This window comes from Vanessa cardui, chromosome 2, assembly GCF_905220365.1.
Source record: "Vanessa cardui chromosome 2, ilVanCard2.1, whole genome shotgun sequence".
In the NCBI taxonomy this organism is placed as follows: Eukaryota; Metazoa; Arthropoda; class Insecta; order Lepidoptera; family Nymphalidae; genus Vanessa; species Vanessa cardui.
The window spans coordinates 5,339,103-5,354,057 of NC_061124.1; the positions used below are offsets into that span (position 1 = coordinate 5,339,103).

The 14,955-nt window shown below is 33.7% G+C and overlaps 1 protein-coding gene across 1 annotated transcript; it reads right to left on the reverse strand.

The window, feature by feature from the left end:
- Window positions 1-313: 313 nt before the first annotated feature.
- On the reverse strand, window positions 314-11,143 carry LOC124541659 (sarcosine dehydrogenase, mitochondrial). Its single transcript, XM_047119589.1, has 16 exons — window positions 10,941-11,143; window positions 8,179-8,289; window positions 7,692-7,834; window positions 6,813-7,025; window positions 6,614-6,737; window positions 6,260-6,468; window positions 5,871-6,054; window positions 5,610-5,700; window positions 4,254-4,506; window positions 3,849-3,968; window positions 3,195-3,337; window positions 2,725-2,830; window positions 2,221-2,369; window positions 1,619-1,893; window positions 1,079-1,245; window positions 314-673 (listed from the first exon to the last, which is right to left on the reverse strand). Exons 1-16 carry the CDS (start codon window positions 11,071-11,073, stop codon window positions 347-349), a joined length of 2,748 nt encoding a protein of 915 aa, XP_046975545.1. The 5' UTR covers window positions 11,074-11,143; the 3' UTR covers window positions 314-346.
- Between the last annotated feature and the right edge of the window lie 3,812 nt (window positions 11,144-14,955).

Sequence of the window (14,955 nt, forward strand, 5' to 3'; positions counted from 1 at the left end):
GAAGTCAACAGGTATTAACTCCTGAACTGACTGAAGCATTAATATGATAATAATTATACAAAGTAAAAATTAAAATTAGTAAAAAAAAAAATTCTATATGTCATCTGTATAATATCTTTGATTAGTTTTATTTTGTAGGTATCGATTAAATTTGATAGTACATCAAAAGGCTATATCGTATGAATAGGGTCTACAGTTGATTGGGCCAACTATTACAGAGTTCTCCGACCTATGTAGGGCTTATAGTCTGCGTAGATCGGAAAATAAGACAATATCTGAACAGGGATAACAAGCAACAAAAAAACAGAAACAGTTATACGCTAATTTTTTATTTAAACTGAGATCACTATTCGCTACCACCCGCTCTCTCATTTTGACCAGCGTGCGGTTCGTGCGTGTTTTCATCCATGCCTAATTCCCCATAATTTCCGAGAAGCCTTTGACCGCTAGGATCAAAAGGCGATCTTAAATGTAGGTTAGCCTTATACCTCTTCCCCATAACTTCAATTTCGTAATTGCCTTCTTTTAAGTACTCTTTCGTGACCACTGCGCCTTTGTTGGTTATGTAACCAATTCCAATGGATTTATCAATGAAAAACCCATAATCTCCCCTCCGCACGTAACCGACGGGTTCGCCATTTCTAAATATGGCTTCTTGACCGAATAGTGCCACCTGAAATATATTTAATTATTGTTAAAAATTGTTAATAAACAATTAATACAAATATAAATTTAAAAAAAATAAACAAGTTTCTTATGGCTGGCCATCATGTTATGTGCAGAATTACTTTTAAAAAATAGTTTAAGAACGACTAAATGATTATCAAAAAATATCTGAATGTGGAAAAACCGTTTAAAATAATCTGCTTTGAAGAATTTTCAAAGGAAAATTGATTGTGGATGGCAAGTCTTCCAAAGTTATTAACTGAATAAATCCACTTAAATTAATCGAAATCATTTTTTCTAATACTTGTAATTAATAAACATATTACGCATAACATAACAATAAAACTTCAAAACATACTTGGGTACACCATAGACAACGATTTATCATCATAAATATTAAATCATACTTTACCTTATCATCGAGGGTCAGGAAAGCGTATTTCTTGGTCACTCCATTCTTTCTAGCTTTAGTGACAAATTCATTTCCAATGTACTCGCCATCTTTACGACAGGTGAAGCCCATATTTGCTTCTATTGGATTGTCATCAGTTCTCAAATCCACGTTCCATAAATGAAAACCTAAAATTAATCAATAAATATTTAAAAATAACAGAAAATACACTAAAAATGTATTGTATTTCGAAAAATGTATCCAACACAAAATTGTGTTGGATACATTTTTTTATTATTATTTTTATTAAAGAAAAAAAGTAATATTTATTTTGAGAATAATTGTCAATTTTTGAAAATATCTATTTAATGTCCTTATTTTGTTTAAATTTCAGTTTCAGGAAACTTGCAGGGACGGATTAACCTTAAAACTATTTCAAATACTAAGCCCTGTGACAGATACAGGATAAACTTAACTGCTTAATTTTCTATCTTTCATATCTTAGTAAATGATTTTTTACGCTGTCTGGTTTTCAAAGTTCAATAATATTATTATGTTTACCTTTTTCCGCGCTAAGAGATGTCAACGCCCTCCACCCAGCGTTCTTCAGACCCTTAGCCTTACTCAAAGCCTTATAGACTTGCACGGCGTGGGAGGACGGAATGTGAAGTTCCCAGCCCAGCTCACCCGCCCAAGACACACGCAGAGCTCGACAAGTATAAGCCTTATTGTCTGGAGTATTAGGCGCATTCGAGACTTTAATACTTCGGTGCGTATGTAAGGGGAATGCATCGTTTGAAAGACCAGCGTCAGTGTATCGCTGCAGAATGCGCTGACTGTAATATTTAAAAATTTAATTAAAATATGAAATTTATATTTAACATTTCATTAATGTATCGTTACTATCTATATAGAGCTGAGATAGCCCAGTGGGTAGAGTAGTGCCGTATATCTTAACCGATGATCGCGGGTTCAAACCCAGGCAAGTGCCACTGAATATTCATGTCCTCATAAGTCATCTCGTGCTCGGTGAAGGAAAACATTGTGAGGAAACCATTTTTTTGATTAAATAAAAAGACAAGCCCATTAAGAAGGATTGGCTCAAAATAGGAGAAAGAGGAACTAAACTGTTTTTGTTTATTTATTTATAGACACTCAATTACCTGTCCGGGCCTTGTATACCTAAAATACAAAGCTGTTTACTGACGTCTGTCAAATTTGCTCTGAGTTTGTTTTTGTGTATGATTCGGCGGAGAATTGCTGCAGTGTGGCTTGCGCTGAAACCACTCGTCACAACGTAGTATCCGCGACCCTGAAAACATATCAACCATATTCAGCATATCTAAGAACATGTATATAAATAAATCTTAAATAAAATTAAAAATGATTTCATGCATTTTGAAATTACAGTATGTTTTTTTTATGGTATAGTTTGGCGGACGAGCATATGGGCCACCTGATGGTAAGTGGTCACCATCACCCATAGACAATGACGTTGTAAGAAATATTAACTATTCCTAATAATAGATGTGTAGGTTCCAGAATAACTGATGACTGGGTGGTACCTACCCAGACGGGCTTGCACAAAGCCCTACCACCAAGTGATGTTTTACGCAAATGTTTGCTCTGAAGGCTTTCTTATGAAGTATATATCTATGTAAACTTACTTTAAATATAGGTTCATGTAATGAACCGCTGCCTCCGTCAAGAATACTAACTGTTAAATCCGCCTCAACTCCGCCCTTTTCATTCAGGAGTAGAGTATAGACTAATCTAAAACAGAAAAAAAATTAAATTATTGAAATGTTTTTAAATATACTCGTAGCAGCAATGATAGAAATGGTTTCGTAGACATAAAACTTTTTTAACCGACTTCAAAAAGGAGGAGGAAATTATTATAAATTATTTAATTATATATTTACGCAAGTATGTGGTATATGTTCATACCGACCCTAGATGTTTATCTTGTGTTCTGTCAGAAATTTCGGATAATATATGAAAATCTGTGCTTTTGAAGAAATATGTTCCAAATGTTCGCCTCTAAGGTTTATTTTCAATAGATTGAAGGTAATGAGATATTGAGACTAAACTAATATAACACTATTCAGACAGGATCATTAGATAATAGAATAATTACCTTTCGGCTTTCCTTGTTAGATCAGCTGTGAAGGCTAGTTCAGCGGTTCTTTGGGCGTCGGGTCCCGTCAAATAAAATTTTCCATAATATGACATATTGAATAATGCTGCTGCATTTCTACAAGCCAAAGCCTCTGAACCTATCTAAAAAGATATAAGCAAATATTTACATTTGAGATGTCACGAATATTCGGCTACTATTCAGTATTCGGTCTATTCGGCCATTTTTTTTAATATTCGGTATTCGGCCGAATAACACATACTATTAGGATAGTATATACATACTATTAGGATAGGATAGAATTCCTAATACCCTATACCGAATTGCAATAATCCAATTTACCGTTTCAGTACGAATTAATTCCGTTCTCCATCTTATTAAATTTTGCCATGAATATTGGTGTAATACCATTGTATATAAAAGTTTGGATTTAAGAAAATATTGTTTTTCGAAAGTATTTTTAAGTAACGAACTTCCTAAGGAAATGTTACTAAAACCTAATGGTACCATTCCACAATGAAATAATTTATCTTACTTTATTTCTTCCTTTGATTTTGCAATTTGGTCTGCCAATAACTAAGACGACAGAAGCTGCTGATAAAGCTGCAACGGTTACTGGTTCTTTTATAAAACTATAAAAAAATAAATAGTTACTATGTCATGATGTTTCGAGAAGCCAAACGTGTAATCTCCTTTAAGAATTTCTTCGTAACGCTGATCCAAATTTCTGGGATATTCATTGACACCGCCCCAATCGTATTGTTGAACTCGGATCTGAAATACGAGTAACACCAAATAAACCAATACGAAGACGCCAAATTTATAAGAAACATTAATTTTATCCAATCAATGTGAAAGTAAGTCTGTCGCCCTTTCACGACCAAACCGCTGAACCGTATTTAATGAAATTTGGTATGAAGCAAGCTTGAACTCCAAGAATAAAGGACACTTTTTGCCCAACGCATAAAAACTAACACCCTTAAACGCGAGCGATGCCGCATTCGACTATTAGCATAAGATAATCTTACGTCCGTCTTCAAAATATATTAAATTCCATACCTTTTCGCCTGGCATGAAGAAACCAGGTCGTTCCCAGCCAGCGCGCGCTTGCATCACCGCTCCGTCATCTATGAGCTCTTGGTGCAAGGCGTCATGGCTGGCGTCTCGGCCGGCGAGGGGTTCGTCGTTGGGGAACACTATACTGTAGTTGCGGACGTAAGACTCGTGGCTGCTCTCCCGCACCCAATGAGCACGAGATAATTGGCCGGGAGTGAAACGGCATACGTCGAAGGCGAACATGTTGTAGTGTGGTCTGAAGAGTAAACAAATTGTATGTATGAGTTGACAAAGTTATATAAACATTAACATGCTATTTGTACCTATTCGTAAATTTATGAAAGTGCTTAGATGTAAAACAAAATCGTGAAATATTAATCCCATAATTGCAATAACAGACTAATTACAACGAGGCTTTTATAAGCGGACTAAAAATATATAACTTTGGTGATATGGATGAAACATTATTTATGACTGCTTGTGATGCTGAGCAGAAAAAAATATTATTTTGAATAATTGTTCTTTTTTTAACCAGCCGTATTTGGGTTATGGTGCCATAACCACTTCGAACCCGTCCTGTTCAATTATAGACAGCGAGTTGTTTTGTTTACATGCGAAATCAATCATTCGTAATGACTCATAAGCAGCTTAGAAACATGAATGACTGCCATTGTTACTAAATACATTAATTATTATACAAAATATTAAACATACGAACATGTAAAATAACAAAGCAAGTTATTCTTAATCATTTTAACTAAAATATCGTATTTGTTGTTCATTTTTAAGAGCATAAAAGGCCAAAATATACTTTCCACAATATTGTTGACACATTGGATAATATATTTATTACAATTTCTAATGATTATATTGGCAAAGCAAAAAGTTTTAAAGAATACAGTTTTTCGTTTTGTACGCTTATGTATTTTTTAATCTTATAAACAATACAGTGGTCTCGAGCCCTGAAACAGCGATTCGTTTAGTTTAAAATTAACTTCCGCACTAACTTTCTACTCATGTTTAATAACAACACGATAATGTCATGTTTATAATTAATATTATTTATCTAAGTATTTACAATATTACAAACAAATTAGCAATCTTGGAACGTCATAAACTAGGCCGTAAACATATGTTATAAAATAAGAATACATCGATAACCCAAAGGGTGAACCATACGTCGAAATCTACTAAATTTTCGCAGATAAGACAACACGTTTATAATAATAGGTATCTGATCGATATAATGTTGTAAGTATTCCTATTTATTATACGAGAAAGTGTCGGTTTATATATTGGTTAATTTTTTGGCAAGAAAATTCAAAATTGCAATAGCAGAGCTGAAGTTTATAAATTTACCTTCCACTGATGATCCATTCTGCCAGTTGTATGGCAGTACCGGCAGAAAACATCATTCCAGCCGAGTTATACCCGCAGTTGTGGTACAGTCCTAATAAATAATGTATTTTTGTATTGATAATGATCTAAATATTATATTTTGTATATACTAGGTACTTTATTGAAAATTTCACGAGTTATTATTTTCAAAAAACTTTAGTAAGGACCAGAAACTATTTGAAAGTTGTCTTTAATGTAACTTTTATTCAAAATGAAACTTACCAAAGACATTAGAATCTTCCCCGATCAATGGTTTATGGTCGGGTGTGAACGATTCCGGGCCACATACTGTACTCTTAATGCCAATTTTTGCCAACTTGGGACATAGTGAAGTTGCACTATTCATGTGTACACTAAACACATCCCAATCTAATTCGTAAAGGTGGAAATGTTGGTGTTCTGGAACCTGATAAATTACATATAAATTAATGGAAAGATATATACAAAAATAACTGTATTGATAAGTATTGGAAGCTCAAACGAAGAAAAAAAATGTAAGACAGTCTACCAACTAAATCAATGTCTAAATAAATTGTGAAGTGGCTGTTCGCAGCTATGTAAATACGTTAATGATTATTAAATAATAAGTACTTTTTAGAAAATAGGCTAACCTGATCGAGCATAATAGGATTTTTTTCATATCCCCCAATGTTACAACTTTCGCCTTGTATCTTGAAATATAGGTTAACATCGTGATCTCTGACATTTGGACAGCCTCGGATTTCTGGTATACCATCGGAAACAACGTAAGCATGCTTAAATGGTACTATTGGTAAAGATGGTACACCAGCAAATCTTGCTATACGTGGGCCCCATACACCTGAAAATAAATACGTATGTAGATAGATTATTTTACATACTAAATTAAGAAGTGTCTTATAAGTTTCTTATAATACACAATAAGCTGTACAATTTTTAATACTTTTTTGTATTGTTGTAAATTTTTAAATTTTTTTAATGGTTACCTCCGCAATTCACCACACATTTCGTTTTAATAAAACCTTTTTCAGTATGAACGCCAGTCACTTCTTTACTTCCGAGTAAATTATGGGCATAATGGACATCTATAACGGGACAATCTTCGTATATCTGAAAGTATGTATTATTTTAATATTTAAGTAAAAAAATAAGCAAAATAAGACCGTTTTATTTCCAAAAACTTACCTTCCCGCCGTTTTTGGATGCAACTTTAACAAGAGCATTGCAAACCATTGCTGGATCTATGGTTCCATCTAGTGGTGAGTATAACGCCATTTTGAAAACAGATGGGTCTAAAAGAGGAAACAGTTTCTGAGCCTCATTTGGATCTAATATTTCACTCGGTATGCCCATCGATTTTCCTAAAGTGTGTAACCTTAGATATTCTTCCGTACGCACCTAAAAAAAATGTAGATATTTGCATATCATATATGGAAGCTAAACAACATTTGTACATCAATTATTAATTTCTTTAAAATATAAAGTTTTTAAAAATGTAACAGTAATCTTTATATCTTTTCCAGATAAATGGCTAAGTCGTAGTTAGAATTTGTGCCTATACAACTTATTTTTGTCTCATGTATAAAACGATGAAATCCATTGCATAAAATATACAAAATCCAATTCTCTCAACGCAGTTATTCAGCGGAAAAAGTCGTACTTATAAACACGTAACTTAACGTAACGTACTCGTAAACACTACTCGTAAGTGGATATAATTAATGTTGTTTTTTTATGTCATATAAAAGTAGGTGGATTAGCCATAGCCTATTCCATTTGCCAGCAAAACAAGTGAACACCCCTTCCATAGACATTGGTACTTTAAAAAGTATGAATTATTCCTTATATCACCAATGCGCCACCAACATTAGGAGCTAAAATGTTATCTCTCTTGAGCTGTTGTCTCAAGAGAGATAACATTTTAGCTCCTAATATCTGGTGTTTAGCGGTAGAATATATGACTTGTGGTTTAGTACCTACCCAAAAATGCGCCTACCTACCCAAAAACACAAAGCTCTTTCAGTAATTTTCTTAAAATCAAATAAACAATAATAATATCCTTACCCGACTCCGAGATATAAACATTCCACCATTATTTATCCATCCTGCGTAATCTCCAGTCTCTTTCTCTAATGAACTGTATACATCTCTTGAATCTTGTAGCAACCTAACCTCCAAATCGCTTGGTCGAAGCGACCATACTAAACCTAAAATATCACATATATAAATTGTAAATGATATATAAAATTTCATCAAGTAATAAATAAATGTAGGTAAATACATGAAGGATATATTTACATTTACAATATCTACCTATGTCTTTTGAATTGCACATTTGTTATCAAGAGTGATATATATACAACATACGAGAATGTAATATAACATATATGTATATGTACAAGATAATTATTATGGTTCAAATTTGTTTGTGAATTCGGCTTTTATTCTATTTTTTTAAATGTTATTTTATCGCGCGCTTGTATGGCTATTAATTACTAATATATAGCATTATACACAATTATATTTTATACATTAATAAAAAACTACATACCCGCTGTATGCCATGTCGTTCCACTGGTTAACTTGTTCCTTTCCAGTAACACCGCATTCACACCTCGCTTTGATAGTTGGTATAGTGTATTACACCCAGCAACTCCACCTCCTAAAATATTATCCGGTATTTAGTATATAGGTCCTCGAGATCTGTTATCTGATAGAGTCAAAAAGGGACCTCTTTAAATCAATTGACATAAGCGTAGCAGCTATTCTCGGTAGCTGCCTATAGTTACAGAACCTAACCTCGGATCTATGTCTGCTTTATCCCATGCCAGGTCTGATTTTTATTCCATCGGATTTCGATACTAAGGAAGCAAACAATGCAGCTGTGTTTGCAAAACAACTTGTGCTCTCTCCCGCGTATAATAGCTAGTCCTGTCCTTGGGTCCTCCATTAATTTGGTAAGAAAATGTCACCATAAAGTCACGATATTTCAGCAGAATAGACTTATTCAAAAGTCTAATAACTAAAGTGAAAAACAAACAATTTCAAGAGGCTGAAATGATCGATAAATCCTCCACAAATGGAATGATGACTGCGATACGAAGAAGAAAACCGACAATTGAATCCAAAGTTGCAACGGTGCGAAGTTATCCTCTTTCATTCTACTTCAAATGTTTTTCTATTAAATATATGTACATGCATTTTTCATAAAATAAATAATTGAAATATTTAAGAGATTAAATTGAAAGAATTAAGTCTCCACATATTAATATTAAAACAGAAGCAGGCGAGATACGAATTTGAAACAAATTAAAACAAAAGTATTCTCTTTTATTAACTACTGTGATCTCACTTTATCAAATAACAACAAAAGCTCGACCTGTTTTGATTATAGCTTCTACAAACCATTTTGTAGCGTATGCTTCGCTAGTCAATGTAAGTGGAACAATTAACCGAAATAGGGAAGAACAATACTTAAGTAGGTACCTGCTTGTGTTCATTAATATTCATTATAACAGCTATAATTTTTTTAAGACATTTATAGTAATATGTATTTTGAATCTATGATGTAAGATTGATATTACCATTAATTTGTATAAAGTTCCCATGTCTAATATGTTCTTTGTTCGATTATTATTATTGCAAGATAATTGTGTATTCCTGAACTTGTTTTGATAACAACCGTCAGTTTGTAACTTACTGTTTACTATTAATTAATTAGTTGTTATGCAAAATAAGATGCACGCGTAGTATTAGTATTTGAGTTGTGACGAACATTACAACCGTTGTAAGTATCTACATATACCTGGAAAGTATATATTTTAGATAATGTTGACAGAAGCAAAGTCTAAAATAGATAGGTAGTGATTAGAATTAATTTTACATGACCTCTGATCTAGATCGCAATGACCGGTTATTAGCATTAAATGTTATTTATTTATGTTTAAAGTCTACTATCATATTAGGTGGTTTATTTATCTACCAGGTAATTAATCTTTCTGATAGAGTTCAGTGGATAGAACAGATGATGTATCAAGGAATAAGAAATAAAATTATACAACATTTCAGTCGTTAGGGGAGCTGAGTATACCAATATTATGACCTATCATATATTTTTTACGTTTTTAGTGGAAAAGCATGGCGTTGTTAATGTCATTGGTAGGTACTGTATTACATTTCTTTTATATTAAGAAGGGCTTTATACACAATAGGTACATACGAACCCTATGATTATAGAGGCATATATAAATTCTTCGACATAATTAAAAATATCGTTAAACGTTAAACCTTTTCGATATTTTTATAATCGAAATACCAGTGACACATAGATCACGAGATATCCGAAAACTTCGATTGACATGATATTAAGCATAGATATTCTTTACGCGACGTAGACCACCTACAATATCTTTTTCAGAAATTTAAACTTAATTTCGTAAAATTTTATCGGCGAGAAGTCGGGACGGACAACTATAATTCTTATTTTCAGTAGCGTATAAAATATTGATAAACTTTTTAATGCATACCATTATAAAAATGAAGTGCGTATTCCGGAGATGATATCCTGTCTTTGACTTCAAAGTGAGGGAATCAAAATCAAAATCAAAGTATACTTTATTCAAGTGGGCTTTTACAAGCACTTTTGAATCGTCATTTAACAATTAAGTGAAGCTACCACCGGTTCGGAAAGTAGATTCTACCGAGAAGAACCGGCAAGAAACTCAGTAGTTACTCTTTTTCAACATTTAAAAAAATACAGTCATGTTAGTTACTTTTTAAGTTAATACAATTATTAAATTAATATATCCTGCCTGGAAGTCAACAGGTAATCAAACAAGAAAAGCATTAGAGATATCACAGTTTCATGCGCGTGAGCCGGTTCGTAGTTTTATGTGTTTTGCGACGCACAAAAGTTTTATTCTTTTAAGCTTTTATACAAATCTTACAAAAGCTTTTATTTTTAAGAGATTTAAACCATCATGATTGCTCGGGTGCCTCACTTATTCTAGTATATATATAATTATAATAACAATAGTAACTTTTTTTCCTTAACATATTATGTTAAGACTACCGTGTATATACATTGGTACTGTTACAAATGTTAAGCATTTCTTACATAACCAATGCACCACTAACTATGAGTACTAAGATATTATATTCCTAGCGACTGTAGTTACATCGACCAGCGGCATTCTCGTTTTAATAAGTATTTTGATGAATAGATTTCTTTTTAAATTGATAAGCTTATCACCTTTGAAAAAAAAAAACATTATTTTTATCAAGCGTATTTCATCACTTTGAAATTGTACTTACCAATAATGACTACGTCAGCTGAAGTGACCAATTCCTTGCCCTTGCTTGTCGAAAATAATCTTTCATTTTTATGTATTTTTAAATAATTTTTGGCTTTGTATCTGATACATTTATCTCTAATGACTTTGAACATGTTTAAATAAAAAGTGGTTGTATCACAGTGATGTAAGCTCTTCTGCGGTGAAGCGACAAATAACAGCAAGATGAAATAAACAGAGATAAACGTCGTCAAAATATTATCATCTACAAGCTAAAGTTCAATCACCATATATTTATTATCAAATAATTTATTACATAGAGAAAAGAATCCGTTGGCAGAATATATCGACCTTTGTAATTTATATTAATTATTTTGAACATTACGTATTTTTAGAATTGTAAACACAAGTTCATAGTACAAGCCTTACAAATACCAAGCTGCTGCTGGGAATTTCTTGCCAGAAAAACCCAATGTCTTTTGTTTCACATACTCAGAATTCTAGAATCCAGGATTACTAGATCGGCATAGCTCTTGTCGTGGGATGAAGATGTTGTCACTCGACACATTCCTCGCTAATGAATACGGTAGTATGTGGCCATGATGGCACCGTCCTCCCCAGGGCCATCTGAAATAGGAACCGATAGCTCCCCCCGCCCCCTCACGCGTCCACAACCCAAAAATCAAGTCCTATTTTTTGGCTTCGGACGCCGGTGCAGTGGGAGGGAAAAGAAGACGCCTTAATCGTCTCCGCAGGATCAAATCAGGATCTGGCTGGATCTGGCCGATCCTGTTCGGATTCCCGCTCCACTATCTACTTCTAGACCATGATGGTCTTACAGAAGGTGACTACGGCCCTCAACGCCGATCCCTGCGAATCTGCCTGTCCGCATTCCACGCGGGACAGGCCTCCAACGCTTCTTGCACAGCGTCCTGCTCCAAACCACTGTGGGAACACACCGTCTTTGTTTCATGTTTATCTCCTTTTTTCCTTTTGCATTCGTTAAAGATACGTTTCAAGTACTTTTAGTTATTAGTTAAGAGGCTCACTGCTGTTAAGAGACCTTCTTAAACCGTTAATGATTTGTGGATAGTAACATCTGTGGCAGAATGTTCTCAGTAGGTAATAATAATTGGTACTTGGTCTGAATCTAGTGTTTTGAATCACGCGAATCTCCCTTCCCACACGACTTTTTTTTATTACGGTTTTAAGTTGAAATAATTTTGTACTGATTTTTTATAGTATACAGGGTTACAGGTTAAGTCGACCGAAATCCTTTAAGAGAGGATAGATTCCATAATTCCTAACCGATTTGACTATGGAACCCCATATCCTAAACCTAACCCTTCTCAAGTTATTGGCCTTTGAATTTATTTTATAAAAATTACAGATTTTTTGTCGATTGCCCCTATATTTTTGTTTTGTGTCCCAATTTTGTATTCTTTTTGCTATTTTTGAGTAGAAGATTAGTTGCTTTATTATTTTAAGCTTCAAAACTGCCAGTAACTATACCAAATGAGTCGTAGTAGACAGTCAATTGTTAAAAAAGTAATAACATTTAAAAAAATATATTTTTTATTAGTAAGATATCTTTAAAAAAGTATATGACAGATGTACTGCAGATAAGCTAAAAAATATCTACGGATCTTTAGCTTTCCGATAAGGTATAATAACATAGGGTATTATTAGAAATTTTGGAAAAAAACTTTAAACAAAGACGCCCGAGTAACGAACGTTAAGCCGCTAGCAGCGCCTATTGTCCTGCAATGAGTGCGAGCGGGACATGTTTCAATGAAAATAGGTACGAGAAGGATAGCTAAAAACTATTTTGTTGTTATTGTGTGTGCTTTTTGGTAATTCCTTAATTCCTTATTCAGTCTACTTACGCGATTCGTCCGTGGTAGATGCGATACATAGTGCTCTTGGTTTTTTACTCCATTTGGCTTGTTTTCTGGACTGTTACTTCCTATCCGTGATTGTGCTTGTTGGCTGAACCTTGATTTGTGCTTCTGATTTGGAACTGTTGAATATGACGTCTCATCAGTCCACAAGATTCTTCTAAATAACAACGGATCTTCTAAATCTGTGTTGAGCATAAATCTACAGAAGTCTAGTCTCCTCGCAGGATCTCCTTCTTCGATGACATGTACTGGCGTGTAGTGGTAGGGTTAGAGACCAGCAGTATAGTGCATACTGCTGGTCTGGTAAACCACACTTTCCACTGTGAGAGTCCAAGTTCTCGAGCAACAACATTAGTTGACGTAGTGGGATCCTGTCGAAATCGTGGAATTATCTCATTATCTTGCTCTTCGTCGTCGTCATGAATTCGTGATCTACCTACGTCTGTACGTCGTCTTGAAACAGAGCCAGTCTCTCTAATTCGCCGATAAACTCCGTGAAAGACACTAATATCCGGTATACGAAGGTCAGGATAACGTACTATGTATTCTTCACGGGCTCGGGAAGATACTCAGTTGCAGTACCCATAACAAATCAGAATATCAGCATATTCTTCACTTGTAAAGGTCGGCATTTTCAACAGTTCCAAATCAGAAGCACAAATCAAGGTTCAGCCAACAAGCACAATCACGGATAGGAAGTAACAGTCCAGAAAACAAGCCAAATGGAGTAAAAAACCAAGAGCACTATGTATCGCATCTACCACGGACGAATCGCGTAAGTAGACTGAATAAGGAATTAAGGAATTACCAAAAAGCACACACAATAACAACAAAATAGTTTTTAGCTATCCTTCTCGTACCTATTTTCATTGAAACATGTCCCGCTCGCACTCATTGCAGGACAATAGGCGCTGCGAGCGGCTTAACGTTCGTTACTCGGGCGTCTTTGTTTAAAGCTTTTTTCCAAAATTTCTAATAACACCCTATGTTATTATACCTTATCGGAAAGCTGAAGAGCCGTAGATATTTTTTAGCTTATCTGCAGTACATCTGTCATATACTTTTTTAAAGATATCTTACAAATAAAAAATATATTTTTTTGAATGTTATTATTTTTTTAACAATTGACTGTCTACTACGACTCATTTGGTATAGTTACTGGCAGTTTTGAAGCTTAAAATAATAAAGCAACTAATCTTCTACTCAAAAATAGCAAAAAGAATACAAAATTGGGACACAAAACAAAAATATAGGGGCAATCGACAAAAAATCTGTAATTTTTATAAAATAAATTCAAAGGCCAATAACTTGAGAAGGGTTAGGTTTAGGATATGGGGTTCCATAGTCAAATCGGTTAGGAATGATGGAATCTATTCTCTCTTAAAGGATTTCGGTCGACTTAACCTGTAACCCTGTATATGTTGTAACTTGAGGTTAAAATTTTGAATGTAACAAAGAACGGTCGAAGAAAGAGAATATGAATTTCTTAAATTGACCTATTTACCTACAGTTACAGGCTTAAACATTTTTACATAATATTGCGAACTGTATATTACTAATTCAGCTTATTATTGAAATTACTGTTTATATATATACCTATCGACTTTATACATAGACAACAAGCAAACAATTTCAAATAGATGCCCATTTACCAGAATATGTTTAAAACTAACTAAACTTCCTACTATGTATCATAGAATATAAAAATTTGTACAAAGTAACAGAATGATCGATATTCTGATTTTCATTTTCAAGAAACTTTTTAAAGGGTTTTTGAGCCAAAAATGCATTAAAAAAATACTTTACAAAAGTTAAGTCTATTCTTAAAAAAATCTATTCAATAAAAACCCTAAACTGATATTAGATATTATAAAAGTACTGATATTTGACAAATAATTTGATACAACAATATTTATTGTTGATCTAGCTGTGCCCGCGACCGTGTACGCGTTTGAATTAAAAAAAAATATTGTAACCTAAGTTACTCCTTATCATATCAGTTATCTGCCAGTGAAAGTCTCGTCAAAATCGGTCCAGGCGTTCCAGAGATTAGCCGGAACAAACAGACAGACAAAAATTGTAAAAAATATTATTTTGTATGTATCGTATATCATTACATGCAAGTTTATGTATACA

Coding starts and splice junctions, on each gene's coding strand:
- LOC124541659 (XM_047119589.1), bottom strand. CDS start 11,073: ATGTTCAAAGTCATTAGAGATAAATGTATCAGATACAAAGCCAAAAAT. Junction 3,969..4,253: donor TCTTCATGCCAGGCGAAAAG/GTATGGAATTTA, acceptor CTCGTATTTCAG/ATCCGAGTTCAACAATACGA. Junction 1,894..2,220: donor GGTATACAAGGCCCGGACAG/GTAATTGAGTGT, acceptor TAAATATTACAG/TCAGCGCATTCTGCAGCGAT.